The sequence below is a fragment of the Octopus sinensis genome, linkage group LG8 (genome assembly GCF_006345805.1).
Source record: "Octopus sinensis linkage group LG8, ASM634580v1, whole genome shotgun sequence".
Taxonomy (NCBI): Eukaryota; Metazoa; Mollusca; class Cephalopoda; order Octopoda; family Octopodidae; genus Octopus; species Octopus sinensis.
This window is the reverse complement of record NC_043004.1, coordinates 104,990,370-105,000,369: the sequence shown is the minus strand read 5'-3', so window position 1 is coordinate 105,000,369 and position 10,000 is coordinate 104,990,370. Positions and strand designations below refer to the sequence as shown.

The 10,000-nt window shown below is 40.5% G+C and overlaps 1 protein-coding gene across 4 annotated transcripts in view; it reads left to right on the top strand.

Annotated features, from left to right (window-relative positions):
• The window catches only part of LOC115215165 (armadillo-like helical domain containing protein 1), a 49,239-nt gene that overhangs the window by 12,425 nt on the left and 26,814 nt on the right, over positions 1-10,000 (top strand). For 3 of the 4 annotated variants that reach the window (XR_005000474.1, XM_036505641.1, XM_029784342.2), the window contains exons 4-6: positions 2,812-3,008; positions 3,834-3,918; positions 6,477-6,593. Coding sequence is in view for 3 of the 4 variants with exons in the window: in XM_036505641.1 (XP_036361534.1) it covers positions 2,812-3,008; positions 3,834-3,918; positions 6,477-6,593 (399 nt within the window). In the remaining variant the exon portion in view is untranslated. The remainder of the gene's footprint in view (positions 1-2,811; positions 3,009-3,833; positions 3,919-6,476; positions 6,594-10,000) is intronic. The other variant, XM_036505642.1, reaches the window with a different exon arrangement.

Here is a 10,000-nt window from a genome sequence, read left to right as displayed (position 1 = left end):
CTTCCTTCCATCACTACCAAACAAGTTAATTTTGACTTGTCTGACCACAACACATTCGACCAACCTGCTGGACTCCAATACTGTCTTGCGAACTGTATTCGGGCATATCACTTTTTTAAAGAAATGTATAGATTTTTTGAGAGACTCTTCTCAGAAGTTCAAATTCTTTGAGACAGTTTTTTCATGGTGGACACTCAAATGGTAAGTTCATATTTTTGCCAAATTTCTTTTAAAATGTCAACAGCAGTCATTTTTTAGTTTTCGTTTACAGTCTATGAATGTCATTTTTTTTTCTTGGTTGCCCAGGTCGAGAGCAGTGTTTATAATCATTAGTTTCTTTATAAAGATGGACAGCATTGTAGACGGCTGTTTTAGAGCATCCTAATTCATTTGAAATGGCTTTATATGACCACTTCAGCCTACTAAGCTGAACGATTCTCACTCTAATTTCTGGTGTTAGGTTTTGTTTCTTACTCATCACAGTTATTAAGTAACTTAGAAATTGCAACAACATGCAAATTACCCTACCTTTATATTAGTCAATAAGGCAGAAAAAAAATGAAATTTTTCAAATCGTTCCTAAATTACACAAAGTAAAGTTTACCATATTAAAGCTTGTGAAATTTTCCTTATCTTGATATACATCTTAGTTCACAATTTACAACTTGAATATATAAAAAATGCCATTTTAACATTAGTGTACCAGTGTTCTTAAATTAAATTGCGCCACTGTATATAAATATTCACACACACAAAAAGTAAGACACAATACAGACTTGTAAACCTTTAATATACTTGGTTGGATATTTTGGTTGCAAATGAAATATTGTGCCCTTGCTAGTAACTAAAATATTCATGTTCCAGTTGCCAGGAATATGTTTGATATGTAAATTTATCTATCTAATAGCATTACACTGCTAAACTTTGCGGATATTTAGTCAATGCATTTGTAGATAATTCATGGGTTGGATTTGGTACTGATCAAAGAGCAATAACTCTTGAGATATGTATATACACCTATTACCTGTTTATTCTATCTTCAATTGCATTGTTTACATAAATGAATTTGTACACAAAACATGAAAACTTAGAATGGTGGCTCTGAATTCTATAGAAAATCTATAGTTTATCACTTAAAAAGTAATATATATATATATATATATATACTTGCAAATGTCGAATGATGAAAATGAGCACTCAACACTGCATTGATGGATATGATTTATTTATTTGTGAATTAAGGCTACCATTGGTTTCATGTTAATAATAGGAAAATATCCTAGTGTCTTAGCAATTTTTCAAACTGATGACATGTCATTATATATATATATTTTCTCTTTCTTTCTCTCTTTTACTTGCTTCAGTCATTTGACTGTGGCCATGCTGGAGCACCGCCTTTAGTCGAGTAAATCCACCCCAGGACTTATTCTTTGTAAGCCTAGTACCTATTCTATCGGTCTCTTTTGCCGAACCGCTAAGTTACAGAGACGTAAACATACCAGCATCGGTTGTCAAGTGATGTTGGAGAACAAACACAGACACACACACATATGTATATATATATATATATTATATATATATATATATACATATACATATATACGACAGGCTTCTTTCAGTTTCTGTCTACCAAATCCACTCACAAGGATTTGGTCGGCCCGAGGCTATAGTAGAAGACATTTGCCCAAGGTGCCATGCAGTGGGAATGAAACCGGAACCATGTGGCTGGTAAGCAAGCTACTTACCACACAGCCACTCCTGTGCCTATATATATATATATTGTAACATATAATTGCCAACCAAGTGTGGTGTCCTATACAGGACAGTGCTGCTGGCATTTATAGCCCCAGGAAGACATCTCTTCCAGCTGGCTAACAACACACATTCTGTGTCCAATTTGTATTAGCTGGAAGAGATATCTTCCTGGGGCTATAAAATCCAGTAGCACTGTCCTATATAGGATGCCATGATTGGTTGGCAATTATATGTTGCGATTCCATATTGCTACTGTTTACATCATGCTCAGAGATCAGCGAATGTGTGGGTGTGTGTCTGTGTGGGCACAGAGATGTCTACATTCCACATGGCCTTGCATGATGGCATCCAAGCCAAACAGCAACGTCAGATTTATAGTGTAAACTCATGGAAACTAGCGAAATAAAAAGAATAAAACAAGTAAAGGATGATGACAGGAAGAGCTTTTGGATCTTTTCCGTTTGACCGGCAGTTTTTTCTAGCGGTGTCATATGAAATTGTCACCCATAATTATGACCCTAGTATTGATCTATTGCATTTCAATCTGTTTTAGGGTTAGGGTTAGTTAGGGTTAGGGTTAGGGGTGGGGGAAGGGTCTCTTTTTTTCTTCAGAAATCAAAATAAACCCAATCTGTTTCTTAAACGAGGGACATATTCATATGGCACAGAATGCTTTTTACCTCAATAGACGACAGTGACTGGTTGAAATTGCAGAAATTGAAGAAAAAAAAACAACAAATATCTTACAAACTATGGAATTTTCTCAATAAAGCCAAGAGAAAAAGATATTTTATAAACACATTCTACCAGTATACGAAGTTTAAAATTTTTTAGTTACCTAGAAATTATGTTAAAAACTGCCATTCAAACCGAAAATACTGCTTCAGTAAGTCTTCATTGCACTTGTGCCAGCATTGACAAACAAACATAAAATGCACGACTGAACACACACATGCACACACTCGCACATACACATACTCAAGCGCACACACCCATCCTCTCGTCAGACTGAAATCTTTTCCTTCATTCTCTCCTTGTCTTTTGTCTTTGATTCAGGTCTGGCTGCCATTGCTGAATGCCTGGCAAAGTCACAAAACTCAGAAACCCAAGAAAGCTGTCAGCAATTGTTGTTGTCCTTATTTCACGCAAACCCTAAATATCAGCTACAACTCTACAAGACGCTCATTGCCCTACTACCTTGTACCTCTCCTAAGGCTCAACAAATTGCTGTCAACTCCCTAAGGCTGGTACAGGTGTGTGTGTTTGCTCTTGACTGTTCTTGTTGCTGTTTTTATTGGTTTTTGTTGTAGAGCAGAGGTTGAGTAGAAGGGAGAGGATAGGATAAAACTGAGCTTGAGCTATACGGAGTTGAGTGATCCTATCTGAGTGGTGTAAGATGAGATGCAGCAGTTTACACAATGGAATGGAGCAGTAGCATATCTAGAATGTGTGTTACCTGGGATGCTCTTTGAGATTGTTTCCAACCACCACCACCACCACCACCACTATCACCACTACCACCACTTCCTATACAGGCTTAAACAGCAAACTCCAAAGTGCCGCCCCTATAAAGACACAAAGACATACGCACACATAGATATATACACATACATGCATACACACACACACACACACACATATATATATGTATATATATATATGTATATATATATATGTATATATATATATATATATATATATATATATATGTATGTATGTATTATGGGCTTCTTTCACTTTCTGTCTACCAAATCCACTCACGCGGCTTTGGTTAGCACAAGGCTTATAGTAGAAGGCACTTGCCCAAGGTGCCATGCAGTGGGACTGAACCTAGAACCATGTGGTTGGGAAGCCGATTTCTTACCGCACAGCCACACCTGTGGTCACTAATGTCACCACTTCAACTATTTAATCACCGTTTGCTGTCAAAGAGTAGGTCAGTAAACTGCAGTAAATGATTTCTCTCATATTCGAGCTCCTCCACTCATGCAGTGCTAAGGGTCACTTTACTCTACTCCTTCCACTCATCATTTGAGTGTGAGTGAATGTTTCAGCTATGTTTCATTCTTATTCAACAGCCTGTCATAAATACTACCCTTCCCACGTTAGTGGAACCCTTGCTGACCCTGTTGAAGACATTACACTTGGAGGTACAGTATGAAGGTAAGTAAGGGACAACATTCTTATTTCTTTCTTTCACTAACCCTTAATCCTTCTACCCCCCCCCCCCCCGTCACCTCCATAATTCCACGCAAATATGTTCAGGTTCAGAAATTCAGAAATAATACCATCAAGTTCTTTCCTGATACAAGAGTTGTTGATGTTGTTATGGTCAGCTGTGATTGAACAAACCAACGATCAAAGTTGTTCCAGCCATGACCATTCCAACATTTTTCTAAGTGCTGGGATCTTAGAAAAACTTACATTATCCATTGTATCCTTTATTTTAAGATGATAGGGTTTGATTTGAGGAATATATGACTGTTATTTCTTGCAGTTCAAGTGACAACACGATGCTCTTTTGTCGGTCTCATTTACTAGTACTTCATGAAGACTAGTACTTTACCTGAGTTTCATGCAGTTAACCGGACCAGAGAGATGAATATTTTCCTGGATAGAACACTACTCCATTTTAGGAGAGAATCGAAGATTTGGTATCTTCTCGCCATGGTTGATGAATAACTGAAGCATGGAGAAGAGGATGCTCTTCCCTGAGACAAAAAACAATCTTGGTGGATTTGAAACCATGAAACATGGTGTAGCAAAATGTTAAAAAGGATTTTTTAAATCTACAAAGGTTCCCAGCCTATAGTAGTTAACCACAGGTTAGTTAGTCCTAATGTATTAGTGAAAGTTTCACCAAATTCACCAAAGTTTTGCAGACCCCCTTTTCCCCAATGGACCTCTTTAGACTGCCCTAACCTCCAGTGTCTGCTCTGACATGGTTCCTATGGCTGAATGCCCCTCCTACACAGAATGTACCAGGTGCTATTTCCATGGCACCAGCACTAGTGAGGTTATCAAATAACTTTGCAAGACAAGATGCTTCAACTGAGCAGAGTGTAATATTGAAGGAGGTGGCTTTGTGTCTAGTGATGAGAAGTTAAAGGATGGTAGAAGGATAGGAACAGGTGTCTTGCTGAGTAGGAGATGTATGACCCTGCCATTTAGAAAAGAGAGAGAGAGAGAGAGAGGAAAAGGGGGAGTGAGAGAGAGAGTAAGGGAGAGAGAGAGAGGAAAAAAGGGGGGAGTGAGAGAGAGAGGAAGGGAGAGAGAGAGAGAGGAAAAGGGGAGTGAGAGAAAGAGAGTACAGTGGTTAATATTTTTTGCAAGAGAAATACTTATTACTTCCCTTAAAGGCAGCGAGCTGGCAGAAACATTAGCATGCCAGGCGAAATGCTTTGTGGTATTTCGTCTGCTGTTACATTCTGAGTTCAAATTCCGTCGAGGTCGACTTTGCCTTTCATCCTTTCGGGGTCGATAAATTAAGTACCAGTTATGCACTGGGGTCGATATAATCGACTTAATCCGTTTGTCCTTGTTTTCCTCTCTATGTCTAGCCCCTTGTGGGAAATAAAGAACTAAGAAAATCTTATTACTTCCCTTAACAGACTACCATTTTAAAAATTAGAACCATTCAGGCCTTCCTGTACATTGAAAGTTTACTCTGGCATGCTACTACTACCATCCTTATCTCTTTCTCAAATACTCATGCCCCTATATAATGCGTGGTAGCCATGTATCCCCTCTGTAGCAAGACACCTGTGTTTGTCTCTCTATCATACCTTGGCCTTTCAACACTTGGCATGAGAATTCCTTTCCACACATACAGTGGGAACTTTTTCCTTTTCCTTTCTCTGTGTACTTTTTCTGTCTTGCAAATTACTTAGCAATCACAATGGTACCATTTGTATGAAAAAAAGCACCCAGTTCCCTATGAAAAGGGTTGGCATTAGGTAGGGCATCCAGCCATAAAAGAAACCATGCCAAAGCCAGCATTGGAATTTGGCACAGCTTTGTAGCTTGTTGGATCCTGCCAAACTATCCAGGCCATTAGAGGATGTTTTCGAGAATACCCCTAAGTTAAATCTACTGTGTTATGTCTACAGAGCTTATATCTGGTTGCTTGGCCTGCAAGACATAGCAACCAGATCTCTCTTAAATCACAACCTACACCTTACCATCTTAATAAGGAGAGAAAAATTACTTCATTTAGTTCCAGATACACTATGACTAAAAAGGAAGACATTAGTAGAATATATGAAAAAGAAACAAAAAGAAACTAAAAAAAAGAACTAAAAAATTGCTAGTATTTACTCCATATATAACAGTAGTTCTCAAAGTGGGCCGTATTTCCCCCTCTGGGTGTGGTGGAAAGTTCCAAGGGGGTGTTGAAGAAAAGTGGGGTAATAATGGGGGAGCAATTCATGTAAAAAGTGGGGCAATAATGGGGGTAGTGATTCATGTAAAAACAAGAAAACGAAGGGGTTCATTAGGATAAGTTTTATTTGTGAAATACGGTTGCTTTGAATTTGCTTCAGAAAGGGGTCTATGTTTCTGATGGTTAGTTTAGATGGTGGTGCTAGGAATGTGACCTGGGTGTCAAGGGGGTGGCAGCCCTTAAATGTGTGGCAACCACTGATATATAACAGTCAGTTTTATCTTAAAATGTTTGTATTTGGTTCAAAAAATTTATTTCTAATCTTCTGCTTTCTCTTCAGTCACAAATTATATTAAAGAATTGATAGGTTCCAAGCTTACCAATCAGATTCTTACAGGTCTTATCAATCTTTTGTGTCCAGAGGCCAAGTGGTTGGCCATACCAGACTCTATCACAGGTAAGCTGACTGTGAGCATGTTACCATTATTTTGTAATATTTACCTTCCTTCAGTTTCTGTTGATCAAGTGCAGAAGGATTTGACAGACTTGTGTAGTGGAGTGTGATTATAATCAATTCAGTTGCACATGTTGTCAACCTTGAAATATTGGTTTCTAATACAGACATAGGGTCAAACATTTTCAGCGGGATGGGTGCTGAAAAATCAGGAACTTTTCAGCATCCCCACTCATATATGTACACATACATACATATATATATATATATATATATATTATATATATATATATATATATATATATATATGTATATATGAATAAATGAAATAATGGAGTCGAACGAAGATGTTAACAAAATTCCTTTACTCTCGACATATGTTTCGAAGACAACATGTTTTCATTCCAAAGGAATAAAGGGTGCATTATGCAATCTTCTCATCAGGAAAGAAAGGGACCCTCTCTTGACAACAAGACAAACAAAAATTTCGATGACTGCCTACATGGTAAACAAAAGGATAATGAGTGTTTTTTTAAAAAAACCGTTAGAAGAATTGACGTCATCTGTATACACACACATACACATGATGAGCTTTCTTTCAGTCTCTGACTATCAAATCTACTCACAAGGGCTTTGGTTGATCTGGCGCTATAGTAGAAGACACTTGCGCCAAGTGCCACACTATAGAATTGAACCCAGAACTAAGTGGTTGAGAGGCAAACGTCATAACCACACAGCCATACCTGTGTCTATTTACTTAACTAATTGTTAGAACTATTGTTCAGTTTACTAATTATATTTACTAATGAATGTTTACAAGTATAGGTGTAGGAGTGGCTGTGTGGTAAGTAGCTTGCTTATGAACTACATGGTTCCAGGTTCAATCCCACTGCGTGGCATCTTGGGTAGGTGTCTTCTACTATGGTCTCGGGCCGACCGAAGCCTTATGAGTGGATTTGGTAGACAGAAACTGAAAGAAGCCCATCGTATATATGTATATATATTCATATATATAGGGGAAGCGGATAAGAAAAAATTTGCCAATGTTCTGAGCCGTGAGGATGAAAGACTTGAGGTATTTCGTGTTGCAAGACAGTGTGTGAGAGAGAATCATGATGTGGTAGGAGAGAAGTGTGTTCGCATGGATGATGGTTCACTTGCGCTAAATGAGGATGCAAAGAGAGAGGTTTGGAGATGCCACTATGAAAGGTTGCTGAATAAAGAAAATGAATGGGATAAAGAGAGTCTGCCGAATGTTGACCCAACAGAGGGACCAGCTATCCGAGTTGATAGTTCCGTGGTAGCTAAGGCAATTAGAAGCATGAAGGCAGGGAAAGCCCCAGGCCCATCAGGAATTACTGCAGAGATGCTCAAAATATCTGGCGGTGTCGGCTATAACCTAGTCGCCCGTATAGTCAACCAGGTGATACACGAAGGAGTCATACCCAATGACTGGTGTAGCAGCATACTAGTCAACTGCTACAAAGGTAAAGGTGATGCCCTAGATACAAATAATTACAGAGGTATCAAGCTGTTGGACCAGGTGATGAAGGTTACGGAGAGGGTCATAGTCCAACTAATTAGAGAGAGAGTTAGTTAGATGAGATGCAGTTTGGGTTCGTGCCAGGGAAAAGTACCCTGATGCTATATTCCTGGTAAGGCAGCTGCAGGAGAAATACCTAGCCAAAGATAAGCCCCTGTACCTGGCTTTTGTTGACATGGAGAAAGCTTTGATAGGGTCCCCGATCTCTTATCTGGTAGTCAATGAGGAAACTAGGGATAGATGAATGGCTGGTGAGGACTGTGCAAGCCATGTACAGAGATGCTGTAAGTAAGGGTTAGGGTTGGCAACATGTACACAGAAGAATTCAAAGTAGAGGTTGGGGTCCACCAGGGTTCAGTCCTCAGCCCCCTCCTATTTATCATAGTCCTCCAGGCAATTACGGAGGAATTCAAGACAGGTTGTCCCTGGGAGCTCCTCTACGCTGACGACCTTGCTCTTATTGCTGAGTCACTATCAGAGCTGGAGGAGAAGTTCCAGGGTGGAAGGAGGGTTTAGAATCGAGGGGCCTTAGAGTCAACCTAGCTAAAACCAAAGTACTAATAAGTAGGAAGGTAGACAATCCACAAATGTCTTCAGGAAGATGGCCCTGCTCGATCTGTAGAAAGGTGTAGGTAGAAACTCTATAAGATGTACCCAGTGTAAGCTATGGACACATAAGAGGTGCAGCAATGTCAAAGGTAGGCTAACTGGGAAGATAGTTTTTGTATGTGGCAGATGCTCAGGAGCATTAACCTCCGAAAATCTGCAGAAAATAACTTCCGTCACTTTCCAAGGGGAAAAAACTAGAAGTAGTTGATAGCTTCCATTATCTAGGTGACCAAGTCAGTAGTGGGGGTGGGGTGCGCTGAAAGTGTAACTGCTAGAATAAGAATAGCCTGGGCAAAGTTTAGGGAGCTCTTACCTCTGCTGGTGACTAAAGGCCTCTCGCTCAGAGTAAAAGGCAGACTGTATGATGCGTGTGTACGAACAGCCATGCTACATGGCAGTGAAACATGGGCCGTGACTGCCGAGGACATGCGTAAGCTCGTGAGGAATGAAGCCAGTATGCTCCGATGGATGTGTAATGTCAGTGTACATACTCGCCAGAGCGTTAGCACCTTGAGAGAAATGTTGTACCTAAGAGGCATCAGTTGTGGTGTGCAAGAGAGACGATTGCGCTGGTATGGTCATGTGGCGAGATGTGTGAGAAAGTGCCAATCCTTAGCACTTGAGGGAACCCGTGGAAGAGGTAGACCCAGGAAAACCTGGGACGAGGTGTTGAAGCACGACCTTCGAACTTTAGGCCTCACTGAGGAAATGACCAGTGACCGAAACCTTTGGAAATATTCTGTACGTGAGAAGACCAGGCAGGACAAGTGAGCCCAGCCCACTTATGAATGCCTTTCCTCCCTTGGACACAAAGACCTGTTGAGGCAAGCGAAGTCGATATAGAACCTCATTCGACGACAGGCACCCATGCCAACCCCCTTCGCTTGCGAAGACATGTTGGGGCAAGCGAAATCGAAATCGAATTGAACCAGCCAGGATCCCTGGTCTGGTGGTACGTAAAAAGCACTATCCAACTCGTGGCCTATGCCAGCGCCGCCTCCACTGGCTTCCGGGCTGGTGGCACGTAAAAACACCAATTGACGTACGACAGGCACCCATGCCAACCCCCTTGCTTGCGAAGACATGTTGGGGCAAGCGAAATCGAATTGAACCAGCCAGGATCCCTGGTCTGGTGGTACGTAAAAAGCACTATCCGACTCGTGGCCGATGCCAGCGCCGCCTCCACTGGCTTCCGTGCCGGTGGCACATAAATACATCAATCTGACCGTACGACAGGCACCCATGCCAACCCCCTTGC